Genomic DNA, 17,032 nt, shown 5'->3' with positions numbered 1-17,032 from the left:
TGAGTCACCATGTAGCCTAGAAACTTTCCAGAGCCCACCCCAAAAGAGCACTTAGAGGCGTTAAGGCGCAGCTTATACTTCCTAAGTGTTTGAAAGGTGTCGTCTAAATCTTTCACATGCATAGGTACTGTCTTACTCTTCACTACCGTATCATCCACATATACCTCAATAGTCTTTCCAAGTTGCGACTCGAACATCCTGGTCATCATCCTTTGGTAAGTAGCCCCTGCATTTTTCAGACCGAATGGCATCACTTTATAGTGGTAATTCCCCGTAGGAGTAATGAAGACAGTCTTCTCCTAATCACCCAACGCCAAAGGTATTTTGTGGTAACCTTGGAAGGCATCTAAAAAACTCATCCGAGGATGTCCAACCGTAGCATCCACCAGCTAATCGATGCGAGGCATCAGGAACGAGTCTTTTGGGTTAGCTTTGTTCAGGTCAGGGAAGTCCAAACATACTCTCCACTTTCTATTCTTCTTTTTTACTACGACAGTATGCGCCAACCATTCTGGGTAGAAAACTTCTTTAATAGCCCTAGCCCTTTTGAGCTTGAGCACTTCTCCTTGACGGCCTCGGCATGTTCTTTTGAAAAACACCGAAGTGGTTGCCTCTTGGGAATAACGGTAGGATTGACGTTCAAATGATGGCAAATGAAACTTGGGTCAACCCCCAGAGCCTCGTAGGGATTCCATGTAAATATATCGATATTATTTTTCAAAAACGTCACTAATTCTATCTTCTCTTGATGTGGACGCCGTATCCCAACCTGAAAGAACCTTTCAGGGTCCTCATTTATAAGAAATCTTTCCAACTCTTCACACGTGGCCTCATCTGCTATCACCGCACTAGGCGCATCCAGAGTTGTTAATTGCTATAAGTTTTCCATAGCCGAGGTCGAGGATTCTGATTCAGCTTGATGCAGCACTGCAGCCGATATGCATTGCCTTGCTACTAATTAGCTCTCGAGAATTTCTTCAATCAATCCACTCGAGGGAAACTTCACTTTAACATGTAAAGTCGAGGAGATAGCACCCAAAGCATGCAACCAAGGCCTTGGGATGATGGCCGTGTATGGGGAATATGTGTCAACCACAATGAAATCTACATCAACTATTTTCGGGCCCGATTGTACGGGCAAACGAATTTGCCTCTTTGGTATGACAACCTTCCCTTCAAAGCTTATCAACGGCGAATCATAGGGAGTGAGATCCTCCATCTCTAACTTAAGCCCCCTGAATAAGTCAGGGTACATAATATCCGCACCACTACCCTGATCAACCATCACTCTCCTGACGTCATAATTCCCTATCCTCAACGTGACCACCAAGGCATCGTCGTGGTTGAATGGTCCCAACCTTATCCGCATCAGAGAATCCCAAAATGGGCGTACTCCCTTTGATCCTCTTCGGCCTCAAGCCAGACTCCTCGGCCTGGGAATGTGACACCGCCATCACCCTTGTAGAACAGGAACCAGTTCTGCCAGGTGCAACGAAGATGACATTAATCGTTCCTAAGGGCGGCCGAGATGGGTTGTTCTTCTAATCATTTGAACCCAAATGATTTCCTTGTCTGTTGGGTTGATACAGGTGTTGCTTCAATTTTTCCTCACTAACAAGCTGCTCTAAATGGTTCCAAAGTGTCCAACAATTCTCAGTAGTATGACCTACATCTTGATGATATTGGCAAAAAAGGTTCTGATTGTGTTTTGCAGGGTCCCCCGCCATCTTACGAGGCCACTTGAAATAGGGTTCCTTCCGGACTTTCTCTAGGAATTGGTGCACTGGTTCTCGGAATACAGTATTAACTACTTGAGGATTGGCTGAACTAGATTGCCTTGAGAAATCTCTTATCGGCTTATTGTTATGGTATCTATTCGACCTGAAATCCCTCCTCTCATGAGGGGATAACCTTCGCCTTACCCTTACCTTGTTGTTGTTCTTCCTCAACCCTTTTATACTCGTCAATGTGATCCATGAGCCAACGTACACTCCGCACAGGCTTTTTAATCAGAGATTTCCTTAAGTCATGATCAGTTGGGAGGCCCGCCTTAAAAGTGTTAATCGCCACCTTGTCAAAATCGCCATCGATTTCATTAAACATCTCCTAGTATCTGTCAGAGTATGTTTTCAAAGTCTCACCCTCCCTCATGGCCATGGATAATAATGAGTCCAAAGGCCGAGGGACTCTGCTGCATGTGATGAATCGAGACGCGAATGCCCTAGTGAGTTCCATGAAAGAATCAACAGACCCCGACTTTAGTCCGTTAAACCATCTCATAGCAACAGGTCCCAGGCTAGAGGGAAAGACTTTGCACATCAAAGTTTCGTTATGAGAATGTACCGCCATCCTCTGATTAAAATGGCTCACGTGTTCGACTGGGTCTGTCCTGCCATTATAGATGGTGAAGGTGGGCTGGGTGAACCGCTGTAGGAGCCTTCCCTTCTCGATCTTGCGTGAGAAGGGTGACTTGGAAAGTTGGTGCAACGCTCGGCTCATAGCATCGTTTCCCAAGCCCCTAGAGGGAAACTTCTTATGCTTACGACCTGAAAGCTCGTCCTTCTCGTAAGAGAAGGTTTCGCTAGGGGGAGTCCTGGACTTTGGACGGTAACTGCTTCCCTAGGACCCCCTAGAGGAAGGATTGGAAGGAGGTGAAGCCCGCCTTCATCTGACACGGCGTAGTTTTTTCTTAAGGTGGTCAATCTCCCTCTGCATGGTCTTGGCATCATCCTCATAGGTGGCCCTGCTTCTACCACGCGAATGGCTTGCATCAGGGTGTACTGTATGCACACTTCCCTCTCGATCCTTCCGACGCTCAAGACGCTCAAAATGATCTTCGCGCTAGGACCCCTGAGACTTTGCATGATGCGAACCTAAGAATGCCATGATGTTCCAATTCCTTCAACACTAGATCCCTATAGACGGCGCCAATTGTAAGTGCACAATTTGTACCCGGTCCAATCACTAGATGGACCTAGGTCCAAAGAGTCTTATACAATAAAATTTGTAGAGTATGGGTTTGAAACCTAGGTTAGGGATATTGGAGAGTTAATAAACAGACTAAAATGCTGCGATCTATGCAAATAATAGATGAATATGACAAAAAAAACTCTCTTTAGACGTAAGCCGAGGGCTACTTGTATTGCCTTTCTTTCTTTAAGCAAAAGATTACAATTGGTGTTCAAGTCTTCCATCCCCCATCTTCATACCTCTCCTGTCCTCTTATATCCCTCTTCTTCTTTTTTTCTTTTTCTTTTTTCCACGTGTAGCACAGATTTTCCAAATAGATACTTGTCCCATCCACTACCTTCTTGAAGTCTTCAAATATTAGCTGGAAGGCTGAATATTACTGTTCAGAGGTTATTTCTCCATTAATGCGGCCAAGGAGGTAGGTGCAGGGTCTTTAATGCGATGGTAGCAGCTTTTTTCCTTTGATATTCCTCGCACGTTCTTCCTTCTAACGACTGCTTAGATCACGCCTTTACCTAACAGATCTTCCAGAATTCTGCCTCTAAATCCTTTAGCACGTCCCATGGCCTTTCTAGGGCCCATCCGAGAAGATACTCCTCCTCGGACAACTCCTTCTCCCTTTGTAGAGTGAACTGGCTTGTGGGCCTCAAATGCTTTGCTTGAACAGACTTACACCACCAAATCGGGCCTAATATATATATATATATATATATATATATATATATATATATATATATATTATTTATTTTTCCCTCACAGTGAATTTGTCAAAATTCAGCTTTAATAAAAAAATATTGAGTAAGGTTGTAATCTAAAGTTACAATCAATTCAGCTTTAATAAAAAGATATTGAGTAAGGTTGTAATCTAAAGTTACAATCAATTTTGTAACTAAATTTTATATATATATATATATATATATATATATATATATATATATATATATATTAAATCTCCCAAACAGATGAGTATCCTAGATACTTCAGGTCTTTAATTACACAACCCACTATTGAATATATGTACATGACTAAAAGCATAAAAATTTAAATCACTACGTATCGTTGTCAACCAAAAAAGTTATCCTTAAGATTACTTTACCAATCACCTTCCTTACTCTATAGAGATGTGAGTTTTGTACATTCATTGGACAAGATTTTTTCGATGTATACGGGTTCATTTGGGAACCGTAAATTTTGATAGTTTATTTGAATAGTAACTATAAAAAAAAATATAGTTTTTAGTAGCTATGTAAATGTGTTACAAAAAGATAAAAACTAATTTATTCTAATTTTTTTAATTTAAAAAAACATTCCCAAGAAAAAAAAAAGGCTAACGTTTTGGGCCAAACACACCTAATGAATTTGGGGATTTTTTTTATTTATTAGGATGACAATTATTAGGCTTGTTTCAATAATAGGGCATTATTTACAAGAAATTTAGGCCACATAAATTTCCATTGCACCCTCTCGTCCAAGCCCATACTATAATTTAGAAAAAAAAATAGTCCGGCCCACATCACATACCATAAACCTTCGTCTAGGCCCCATAACTTTTAACTTAATCCTAACCGTTATTATAATAATCCCAATCTCACCAGAACCGTCAGATCTAGGGCTTCTTAGACCCAAAACCCTATTTATACACTTTCTTCAAACCACCATAACCCTTTTGTTTTTCACTCTCACACACAAAAACACATACCCATCTGAGACAGCCTCAAGCAGAGAGTGCCTGAAAATGGTGCAGCGGCTCACCTATCGTAAGCGCCACAGCTACGCCACCAAGTCCAACCAGCACCGGGTCGTCAAGACCCCTGGTAAACAAACCACTGAACTTTGCTTAAAAATCTTAAATTTTTGATATTTGGTTTTTGTTTTTGTTTTTGTTTTTGTTTTGAAAATGGTGTTTGAGTTTGGATTTTTTGGATATGGGTTTGTGTTTGTTTGTCGATTTTTGAGGTTTGGGTTTGATTTTTTGATATGGGTTTGTGTTAATGTTTGTGTTTTTTGGGTGGATTTTTAAGGTGGGAAGTTGGTGTATCAGACCACTAAGAAGAGGGCAAGTGGACCCAAGTGCCCTGTCACTGGCAAGAGAATCCAAGGGGTATGTAGTATCTACATATTTGTGTTTTGGTGTTTTGGGTCTTTTGCTAAATCTGAAAATGCGTCTTTGATTGATCTATAACTTGTGTAGTGGTTGATGTGATAATATACAAGTGCACTGTTGTTGTGCACTGTTGTTGTTGTTGTTGTCATTGTTTGTTTTGTCTGATTATGGGAGCCTAATTTGTGGTATTGTGTTAGTTAGGGGTATAGTAATTGATGTGAGATAGGCATGAGTCCATTTTGGTGATAATAAGTTTCAATCTTGGAAATGTGTATATATGTGGTTCCTATGTGAGGTATTAATACGCTCAGCTCATTTTAGCTTGTCCAATTAGAATTTTGTTTAGAGAATTTGATATTGTTCATAGAGAGATGACATTCTAAAAGACATGAGAAGGCAAGATGCTAAGGGTGGAGGAAATGATTTTCATTTTTACCTAATAGTAATTCTTATGCATGCTTCTTGCAATTTTGTGGATTTTGTTGTAGCTGGTCACAAAGTATTGTAATATTGATTTTGTACTTTTACATTGCCTTTTACCAAAAGCCTTGGAACTCACATCTAACATTTATTTGAACTTCATTTTTGATCAAGCAGTGTCTGCATTGTGTTATGGTGTTTAATATGTAGTGTTGTGCCCTGAATTATATTTTGTAACCGTAATGTCTGTGATATTTAGCACACTTTTGAGGCACAAGAATGTATGGATCAACAGTTGCATTGCATATTTTGAAGTCAATTTTGACATTGGAGAGTAATTATTTCTTGGGAGGATCCCCCCAATCCCCAAACCAAGAAAGTGATGGTGCTGCTGGGAATTGAGCTTGACCCTGAACAAGTTTACTTACGTGTGAACCGTTACTGATTTTATTTTCTCTAATTAGCAATTTATTACAAAGTTATGTAACGTTTAGGTAAATTTAGATGGTAAATGTGAAAATATACTCTTTTGTTGCCAAGTTATTTATTCTTATTATATTCCTTTCCTCTTGAGAATGGAGATGCTGCATTTATCTCAAACTATCACATGCTACTACAATTATTAAGACCATAAAATCTATAAGAAGAGCTATATATGGTGTGGCCTGAAGTTGGTTTTGACTCTGGGGGATTCATAATGGGAGCGTTCAAAAAGCATTTATTGTGCATTTCTGTTGACTTGCATGTGTGTATGAGAGAGAGGTATCATGATTGTCACAATTAAAGAAGTTTCCTGTTTGCTTTGCTTAAAAGATTCTATGATCATCATATTCATGATAAGAGGTAAGCCAAATCTAATTCAATGTTGGTCTCTCTGTAGATTCCTCACTTGAGACCTGCTGAATACAAAAGGTCTAGATTGCCTAGAAACCGAAGGACTGTGAATCGGGCATATGGTGGCGTGCTCTCTGGTAGTGCAGTTAGGGAGAGGTATGTTGTCATAGCACCTAATGATTGTGTTCTATTCTTTTTAAGAGTCAATAGAGCATGTTCTGAGTTAATATTTTTTTGTTTTTTTTGTTGTTGTGTAGGATAATCCGAGCCTTCTTGGTTGAAGAGCAAAAGATTGTGAAAAAGGTTTTGAAGATTCAAAAGGCAAAGGAAAAGATAGCCTCAAAGAGTTAAAATGAGTGGATGATAAAGCAATAGTTACTTGAGTTATGAAATATGCTTTTGAGAGTCTAGAGAAATTTTGAATTAGGTTGGTGTTGATGAAATGTTAAACGATATTTGAATGCTTTTTAATTTTTGCTTGTTTGCTACCTGACTACTTATTTGTTTACTCTGATGACAAATTATTTATCTGGTTCTTCTTTAATGATAATATTTGCATTGATGGCATTGCCTTGGAATTTGATTTTTCTAGTAATATTACTGGATTTGATATTCATTTCTGTTTGATTTTGTATGTTTAATTTTTAAAGTCAATCGGCTTTTGTCATCTGCTGCCAGAATTACAATTGGTCTCCCAAATGGCCAAATCTTTTGCTGTTCTAAATGCCATTAGCTGGTTGGTGATTCTTTTAATTTTACCCTAGTATACATGCGCCTTGTGCATGGTAGACCGACTTCTAGGATGCCATGTGCTTATCATTTCTGGTTGACTGGGGTGCATGTCCTTTTTCACAGTGAAATTTGTATTTTTTACATTTAAAATGTGTGATAAAAATTAAAAGCTGACTAATTTGCAAAAAATTTAAGGGCACGTTTGGTAGACTATAATGGTGATTACATAGGAATAGGTATTAGAAGGAATACAAGATATTGTAATATAATACTTATTACTATTCATTTTTTTGGTGATAGAATCCTGAAAACAATTGAAGAAAAGTACTTTAAATTAATTTGTTTTAAACACCTTTATTATAAAATTACAAATACACTTGATAAGGATTAGTTTAATGAACCGAGGACCTCCAACAAACCCAATCTCTCTTCGTCTTCTTTTTCGTAAATAAAATTGCTCTCATTTCAGTGTATAGAAGTAGCTGCATAAGTAATCAATTGGTCTTTCAAAAATTCTTGTGGGTCTTCAATCAAGTGTCCCAGTTGTAAAATTTGACCAACAAACTACAATCTTACTTGAACAATGGTAAAAAATTCAATTTTATCTAAGTCCTCAACCTTGATTTAATATGTGGTTTTGCTCTTAATTTAGCAAGAGGTAATTTGGTAGAAATCTGTCTTTCCAAGACTTTCAAATATCCGGGCTTAAAACTTATTCTTAGGATTACCTTCCCTTTCAAGGTGATCTTCTATCAAAGCCTCCACTAGTTTCAAATCTTCAATAGGAGTCCACTTTCATTTATTAAGGCCTTGAGAATTAAGTGTATCTGATTCCATATCTAGAAAGACAAAACAAATCATAATGCAGCTAAAATACTAACAAAGAAAATTGGAAGTTGATAAATAAAATGTAAATAATATACAAAGGTTAGACACAATTTTAATAATTGAACAAAATGATAATTTAAAGAAAGAATAAATATGAACGATAAGAGTTGAGATGATTTTATTTTTTCCCAATCTCAAATTTTCCCCAATATGAACGATAAGAATCTCAATTTTTCTCCGAAGAGAGAAGAATGAAAAGCAGCACATAAACAGGCTATATGAAAATATTTGAGAAACTTTAGTTTGTCAATCGTACCAGAGTGATTTTCATTTAATGTATAAATAGCACTTTACAATTTACATTAAGTCTATAATTTAAATAAATTTACAAGTGATAAATAGGCATATTTAAATATAAGTTTGAATCATATACATATCATCTATTATATATCTTCTGGTGTTTATCTTCTTAGCAGACTTTGAATTGTTTCCAACTCTATCCCCTTTATCTGTTTGTTTCCTATTTTATTGTTTTTGAAATCACAAACATAAATCAAAAGTTTCAGAACAAAAAAATATATAATTTCAGAACAGTATTCAATTGCAAATAAAGTTTCTTGCTTGTTCTGTCCTTTTAAGCTTGTTTTTGAAGCGCATAAAGGACACCAACAAGTTTTTGAAAACGCAAAAAAAATAGCAGAGAGAGAGAAAAAGGGAGGCAGTACCTGTGAAATTGCAGAGATCTAGTAGGGCAGAAAAAAAATTCTTAAGAAGAGAGAGCAGCAACTAAGGGGGAGAGAAAGGCCGTACCTGTAGAAATAGAAGATCTCTAGTAGTAGGAGATTAAAATTTCTGTGAGGAGGGACATAAATTATTTCAAAAGGGAGGGAGATAGAAAAATTTTAAGAGGGAGATGAAAATTTTGGAGAAGTGGCTAAGAGGGGATTTTTTGGGAATTTTTTTAATTGTGTATTATTAGGTGAAAAAATAAGAATTAAGACCTTTTAGTAAAGAATGATTATTTCTCGTTTTAAGGAATAACTATTTATAAAGAATAATTATTCTTTGTAATAAAAATTTTACCAAACAATTGTATAACTAAACTTTAGGATTAGTTATTGTATCACAATGTTTATTACAGTCTATTAAACGTGCCCTAACTTTATTTAATTAAATAATAATAATAAATAAAATAAATAAAATAAATAATACTGATACAAAATATAGAAAACTAAAAGTTAAAAGTTTTTGACAATTTGATTGTTATTATATATTCCTTCTCAAAAAAAGAAAAGAAAAAAAGAAGATGGTTATTATATTATATCATCTTAATTTAAAATAAGTTATTGAGTCTTATTTGGTAAAATCAGATTTTGGCTAATTTTATATCTACTACTCCTAATTTATTGAAATATAAATGTTTCTAAAATGGTCTTTATAGTTTGAAATGGAAAAGAAAGTTCTTATTAACTGCTCTGTAAAATGAAATGCGCAACCTTTATGCCATTATGCACAATTACATTAACTATTAAACCAATTATATTGGGGATTTGGGAACTCGTTGCTTTGGCAACTTAACTCCTTGGGTTGATACCAAGGTTTCTCTGACCTGAGCTTGTCTCGAGGTCTCACAGCTTTTTTTTTTGCTCATTTTGTCATCTATATCCTCCCTAAATCTCTTTTCTCAACCTTCTCATACTTCTACCTCCATCTATTTTGTCTTATCTTCTATCCACATTAGCCAAAAAGGCTCAGTTTCTTTTGAATCCTCTTTTTGGTTAGGGATTTTCTGATCTAGTGGTTTGGGGGTTTACCCCTTTACCACGGATTTATAGCTGCAATGTCTCAACAAGATGAATTGGTGGAAGCACTCAATGTTGAATTCAACAAGTTAAGATTCTCAGGTAAATCCTTGAAGTTAAAAGCAAGTGAGAAAGCGGTGGAATAATTATACAATACCGGGTTAGTGGGTAAGCTATTGGTAGACAGGAGTATTAACAAAAATGCAATGAAAACTATCATCTTAAAGGCATGGTGAACATCAAGAGGGGTCCATATAGTAGATCTTAGAGAAAATGTATTCCTATTTAAATTTGCATGCGAAGGTGATAAAAGATGAATTGTGGAATTAGAGCCGTGGAATATTGAGGGTTTCCCTCTCATTTTAAAGCAGTGGAATCAGAATAAGGTGGTGGAAGATCTAGACTTTCCAAGCCTACAGATTTGGATGCAAGTACATAACCTCCCCATTGAATACATGTCAAAAGAAAATGCAGTTAAGATTGGGGCACTAGTAGGAGAAGTGTTAGATGTAGACTTCACAGGCAATAAGGAAGTTTGGATGAGCAAATTTCTAAGAGTCAAAGTGGAAGTTAAGGTAGATGACCCACTTTGGAGTGGATTTTATCTTGATAGAAGTCCTCAACCTGATTTGTGGATCCAATTTAAGTATGAGAGAGTGGCTGAATTCTGCTTTAAATGTGGTAGGTTGGGGCATTTAAAGGCTAGATGCTTGGAAGTTAATCACATAGATGCCTAAGTTCCATCAAAAGAGCCATATGGATTCGGGCATTGGATGAAGGCAGAACCTTTAGGGAGAAGAAAAACAAGGTGGGTTGAATTCATGGCTGAAGAAGGTATAGCAAAGCAGCAAAATTCAAAGATTCATGTAGAAGAAAAGCGTGTTGAGTACGCGCAAAGTGAAGTAGTAACTGAGGAAAGGCAGGTGGAAGGCTCGAGAAGCTCCTTGACAAACTTTGAAAGGTTGGATACAATGGGTTATGCAACGTGTTTCTATAACATCCTTCTCCATCCTTATAAATGGAAGTCCGTTCGGGTTTTTTAGACCTCAAAGAGGGGTGAGGCAGGGTGATCCCCTTTCTCCCTTCCTTTTTGTTTTAGCAGGGGAGGTTTTGGCTCGATTGATTGAGAGGGAAGCCTTGTGTAATGGGATAAATGGTTTTAAGCTGGCTAGAGATCTAACTCCTATTACTCATCTGCAATTTGCGAATGATCTTTTTATTTTTGCTTAAGCTAATGAGGAAAATTTAGAAAGGATAAAATTTTGCCTGGAGATAAACTTTTTTAAATCTGTTATAATTTTTAGCAGAAATACTCCTCACTATCTAAAATCTTAGCTAGCAAAGTCTATTGGAATTAATGCCTCAAGTAAGAAGGAGAAATATCTTGGTATTCCAATCGCCTTTAGCAAAGACAAAAAAACAGTAGCTGAAGAGATTATTGAGAAGGTTAAGCAAAGGCTGCAAGGGTAGAAAATGATAAACTCTCTCTCAAGCTGGGCGAGCGACACTCATCTCATCTATGGCCTCCTCCACTTCATCTTATCAAGCTTCATCCCTAATCCTCCCAAATGAAGTTTGTTCAAAACTTGATTCCCTTAGCCAAAGATTTTGGTGGGGTACAATGGATGATAGTAAGAAGGTTGCTACCTTAAAAGTTGGGATTCGATATGCACTCCCAAAAACGTTGGAGGACTTGGCATTAAAAAAAATAGCAGACATGAATAAAACTTTGGTGGTAAAAATGACTTGGGATGTGGTCAATAACAGTGATAAAATGTGGGTGTTAGCTTTCAAGAAGAACAGAAACTTCATGAAAATGCCTATTCCGAAGGGTGCTTCTTGGGCGTCGCAAAGTATCTTTGAGTGTAGGAAGGTTATTAGTAAAGGGTTGTGCCATAGAATTGGCAATGGCCTTAACACTTGGATCTTTGAAGATCCATGGGTCCCTAACGAGCCAAGGTTCATCCCTCAAACAAGAAGCAGTATTTCTATTGATGTTCACTTGGTAGCAGATCTGATTATTCAGGATACCAGACAATGGGATAGAGGTAAACTTTCAATACTATGTGAACCTTCTACAGTAAGTAAAATCCTAAACATCCATCTATCTCATCAAACCATGAACGACCAAGTATTCTGGTCTCTTACTCCTTCAGGCAAGTTTTCAGTGAAATTCGCTGATAATGCTATTAGTGGGCTGAATTCTCCAAGCCACCCTCACATGCTCAGTAAAGATTGGAAGGATTTATGGAAGTTGAAAGTAAATGCCAGACTTAAAAACCTTTTGTGGAAATGTGTTGGAACATTCTTCCAACTTGTTCTGTTCTTAACAGTAGATTTACCATTTCTTCCTTGAATTGCTTTTTGTGTAATAATGCCCCTGAATCTTTTGAGCATTTGTTTTTGCAGTGTGATTGGGCTATTCAGCTTTGGTTACTAGCCCTATGGCCTATATATATATGAGTAAGTTATCCTCTCTATCTATCTGGGATTGGCTTAAGGTGATTTTAAATCCAAAATCCATGTTGGGGTTGAATGAAGAATCTGTCAAAGACTTCCAGCTTTATGCTACCATTCTCTGTGATCATTTATGGATGGCTAGAAATAAAGCTAGAGTGGAGGGTTCCAAAAGTGATCCAATAGATCTTTCCAGGCAAATTTTTAGAGTCTTCATGGAGCATAAAGAAGCTTGGAAGGAGCAAAATAAGAGACCATCCAAAGATGTGGTCTGGTCTCCCTCTCCAAAGACCTGGATTAAGCTAAATTTTGATGCTACAATTCGTGAAGAGAGAACCATAGTTGCAGTTGTGGGAAGAGATGCAGCTGGCAACTTTTTGTTGGCAAGGTCAGAGTAATTTAAGAGTGGGAATTCCTTGCTAGGGGAAGCAAGAGCTGCTTGGTATGCCATGAGGTGTGCAGTGAATGAAGGATTTTAGAATATAATCTTGGAAGGTGATGCTTGGAATGTCATTGAGCCGTTGAAAAAGTCAATTGTAACCCGGCATTGGAGTATCAGGTCTATTTTAGAAGATATTTTGTTCTTTGCTAATTTTTTTTCAAATGTTGAATTTTCTTTTGTTCATAGAAAGGGTAATGTATTTGCACGCTTGCTCGCCCAATGGGCAGCTCTTGTAAACTGGTCTGGGCCGGTTCCAATCTCCAAACTGTCTTCTCATGTATCTCAGGCCTTTGTTAGAGATAGGTCCAGGCCCGATCTTTTTGTTTCTCCCCTGTTTCAAGTCGAGTTTGTTGAGTAATAAAGTATTTATTCAGCCAAAAAAAAAAAAAAAAAAAATTATACTGGGGATTTGGAGTGCTAGTGCTGTAAACACTGTATTGGTGTCTATATACAATTAAGTTTAATACTTTTTAGGCGAGTGTAACCTTCATGTCAGAAGAGCTAGAATACGTGACCAATGCCCATGCTCGTCGAGCTATTGAATCAAAGAAGAGCTAAAATGAAAGACTTATGTCCATGCTCAAGTCAAGAGGTCTTGATTCAATGGTATGCCTACAAGATTTTGTACATGCTTGATTAGTCAAGAACCCTTTAGTTCAATGGTATATCTAACTCTCCTATGAGTATGAGGTCCGTGTTGAAGTCCATTCAAGATGAAGTCTGAAGAAAAAAGAACGTTCCTTCTCAATACGCATTTTCACTCAATAAGTGAGTGTGAATCATATCATGTCTTTCCTATGATTGGATCTCTTGGTTGCCAATTATTATGTGTAATTGTAACTTAATATAGGAGGGACTTCCTATCAATCTTTATGGAAGCTCTCCATTTTCAACTATTTTTCTAATTTATTATTTTAATACATTAAAAATTCTTATATAACAAACAAACAAATAAGAAATAGTAATCTAAATAGTGCTTTCTAATAAAATTTTCTTCTTCTTTTAAATATGTGTTTTTTCTTGAAATATAAAACATTTCAATCTGCCATTCAAATTCAGTTAAAAAGAAAAAAGGGAAAAAAAAAAAAGACCAATTAACACCACAATTTAGAAAATTAAAATCTAATAAATTTATTTGAAAGTTTCAACCTTCAATATAAAATCAATCTTATTGTTTTTTTTTATTTATAAAAAAATAAAGAAAATCAATATCATTGTTAGAAGAACGAAAATACCTCAATGGCAAAGCTTTGAATATATATTTTCTCATTAAATGCATCGAATTAAATTTTTTAAAAAAAAAGTAATAATGGCATTGGTTCACGTCCACTCAACCCACTTCCCCACCATATTATAGTTAACCCAATAATTATGAAAAATGGTTGGTTAATATACTCTTTACCAAGTTGACTAGAAAAAAAATAGTGACTGTCAAGAATGGGATTCGAACCCATGCCCTTTCGGACCAGTACCTGAAACTGGCGCCTTAGACCAACTCGGCCATCTTGACGTTGTTGTTGTAAAATTCTACAATTAATTTATATTTCAGGGAGATATATTATAAAAACGCCCAACCCAAAAATGGCGCTAATGGGCTTCGCAATCCATTGTTTGGGTTATGCTTATACTTGCTTTCATTGACAGTCCCAACTACTTTTCCAACTACCTAACAACAAAACCAAAAATAAAGTAGTGATTTAGAAAAATAAATAAAGTAATGGAATGCATCAAAATTCTTTCAAAAGAGCAAATCCTTGCTACGGTATATAATGAGAAGATAAATTACAGCAAAGCTTCTACATTCTTCCGCAACCAATGAAACAATATATAGTTTTTGAAAAACGAAAAAGAGAAAACCTACAAATTGGACTAGAGGGATGAGTATGGAAGAGGGATATTGTGCAATTAGAATTGGGGCAGTTCTTTAAATTTTTGGAAACTTGAGCTATAAAGAGTTTTACTAAAAGCAAAGTTAATTAACAAATTTTATGTACTTAATTAGTGAGACATAGCAAAAGAACCTTATAACATGCAATATTTTATGTTGAACCATAGTATAAGTATGATATGTATCACTCTTTTTTTTTTGTCTATCAAATAGAATACTAAAGATTATAATTTTTTCTTCTAAAAAATTTACAATTTTTATGAAAAAAATTATTAAAATATTAAAGGAAATTAATTAATAACAAGTTAGTGATATATTTGTCAGTACAACCATAATAACACATTACAAATATTATGCATATCCATAGAATAATATCATATAAAGATGCAAGTTTTATACAAGAGATAACGTGGAATTGGACAAATATATAACTAAATACTAGTGTAGGTAGTTTATATTCATTAGGAGAACTTTATTAAATAAAACATTAAACTTTTTATTTTATTTTTTAATTTTTTTTATACAAGATAGAATTTCTACTCTAGCCTAATCTAAGTGTATATGCGTGAAACTCCTTCTTGGAGACTTGAATCCTTACCTTTGCCTTCCACACCCCACAAGCATTTATGCTAGTAGAGTGACCACCACACCAAAGGTGAGCGGTAACATTAAACTTTTCAACACTAGAGTTTACCTTATTGTCACTTGTTTTTTTGCATGTATTTCCTATTTTGTGACAATTTATGAAGTTTTGTGCCGATTCATCACTAATGTTGAGAAGTGCATAGGGTAATTATTATTTCATGAACATGGTAAAAAATTTGTTCCACATTTAATGGTTTCACTAATCTCACTAATTTTGTAGAGTTTTGACTTTTGAGTTGTTCTTAGGCAATGACATGATTCTAGCAGCCTTCTTTAGATATTTTAAAAGATGTACTATTTTTTTCAATATTAATGTAAGTATTGGAATTGATTGAGCTCATCCTCTGAACAGGTACCACGTTTGATGTTTCCTCCATTGACAATTCCAAAACCCTTTCTTGGATTTTTCGCCTATTCAAGTTTGGCCAATAATTCAACTCTTTTATAAACATTTTGATATGTAAAACGCAAACCATAATCATACCGATTATAATGAAAACCAAATGCATTAAAAATACTAAAGCCTGTGTATATTGTGAAGTTCAGTTCAGAGTTGCAATTACCCATTCAGTTTTTAAAGTTGAAGGCCATTGTTACACAAGTTGGAAATAGTTATACCTTGTTCCATATATAAGAGCTTGAAAATAGAGAAACCAAATGAATAAATTTTTTCCCCTATATATTTGTGTGTGTTTCTCAAAAAAAGATACTCAATGTTGTTGAGTCGTCTCATATTGGTAAGGTGTGATATTAAAAAGGACTTTACCACTTGCTCCGTGATACTAACTGCCACATGCAGTTTTAGTGTTGGCGTGTGAGTGTATTTCCTTATCTCATCTCATTTTTTCTATATATGTGAGTGTGTTTCTTAAAAATAAAAAAAAAAAACACTTTTTTTTTTCTTTAACCATAATAAGAAAAGGTTAATTTAAAGCGAATAATCTCGAACAGTTAACGTTGCACCATTTTTTCTCTTCATATTGTTTACTTGCTTGTACAACTATCCCATTTTTGTTATCTCATTCATTACCGTTTACCAAGTTGAGCTCACATTTGTTCTCTGCAAATATTAATGTAAAATTTAGTTGGAGTGTAGAAAAAGAAGAACTATCCGTAAGCAACATAGAATTTGGTCACTATTTTACGAGTACTTCGAGCAAAAGCTTGAGATATATCTGATATACTGTAAATAATTAGTATTTGAAAAAATAAATAAAATGGAATTATAATTTTTTTTGAAAAGAAATAAATTGACTACGTCTTTCTTAAATATAAGGGGATTCACGTGCTTGACTATATGAACAATCATATATAAAACATCATAAATTGCTTTAATAATACATATATGAAATTTAAATTAGAACCAAAAAAAAAAAGAGTTTGTATTTTTTTTGTTCTTTAATTAGATTTTATACCACTAGAAGTTGATTAATATTATGCCAGTCAACAGTTTTATTATTTATTTTAGAATTACATTATTACAATTAATAATTATAATATTACCTTTTATTGGAAAAATATTTTACACTAGCACTGACACAATGTGTATTGTTTGTAAGGAAAACAACACATACAACCTATTTGAATTCATTCCATAATAGTGGGTTTCAGTTAGCTCAACTGATAAAGTTTCTGATGATTGAATAAGAGATCTGAAATTCAATCCATGTCTACACTAAAAATTAATTGGTGTTTTAATATGATAATAAGAGTTATTATTAGAAGTAGACGCTATAAGTTGAAACTTTCTTAAAAAAAAAAAAAATCATTCAATAATAAGATGTATATTCCTAAGAAATAATATTTCATTAAGTTCACTCCTAAAAATCAAATGTACCTTAATTTAATATTATTTTACATCTACCTATTCATCTAAGTATGGAGCCATTAAGAGACTATGGGACCATGGC

General features: G+C 35.2%; 2 protein-coding genes and 1 non-coding gene across 3 annotated transcripts; 2 read left to right on the top strand and 1 right to left on the bottom strand.

The window, feature by feature from the left end:
- The first annotated feature begins 4,586 nt into the window (after positions 1 to 4,586).
- LOC142611564 (large ribosomal subunit protein eL34) lies at positions 4,587 to 6,906 on the top strand. The gene is made up of 4 exons (XM_075783633.1): positions 4,587 to 4,784; positions 4,992 to 5,071; positions 6,375 to 6,484; positions 6,586 to 6,906. Exons 1-4 carry the CDS (start codon positions 4,706 to 4,708, stop codon positions 6,677 to 6,679), a joined length of 363 nt encoding a protein of 120 aa, XP_075639748.1. The 5' UTR covers positions 4,587 to 4,705; the 3' UTR covers positions 6,680 to 6,906.
- A 2,822-nt stretch (positions 6,907 to 9,728) lies between these two features.
- LOC142633898 (uncharacterized protein At4g02000-like) lies at positions 9,729 to 10,427 on the top strand. Its single transcript, XM_075808159.1, has 2 exons — positions 9,729 to 9,792; positions 10,021 to 10,427. The coding sequence occupies exons 1-2, from the start codon at positions 9,729 to 9,731 to the stop codon at positions 10,425 to 10,427; spliced, it is 471 nt and encodes a 156-aa protein (XP_075664274.1).
- Positions 10,428 to 14,018: 3,591 nt separating this feature from the next.
- On the bottom strand, positions 14,019 to 14,099 carry TRNAL-CAG (transfer RNA leucine (anticodon CAG)). Its single transcript has one exon. It is a non-coding gene; the product is annotated as a tRNA-Leu (tRNA).
- Between the last annotated feature and the right edge of the window lie 2,933 nt (positions 14,100 to 17,032).

This window comes from Castanea sativa, chromosome 1 (assembly GCF_040712315.1).
Source record: "Castanea sativa cultivar Marrone di Chiusa Pesio chromosome 1, ASM4071231v1".
NCBI classification, from domain to species: domain Eukaryota; kingdom Viridiplantae; phylum Streptophyta; class Magnoliopsida; order Fagales; family Fagaceae; genus Castanea; species Castanea sativa.
This window is presented reverse-complemented; position numbering and strand designations above follow the sequence as displayed.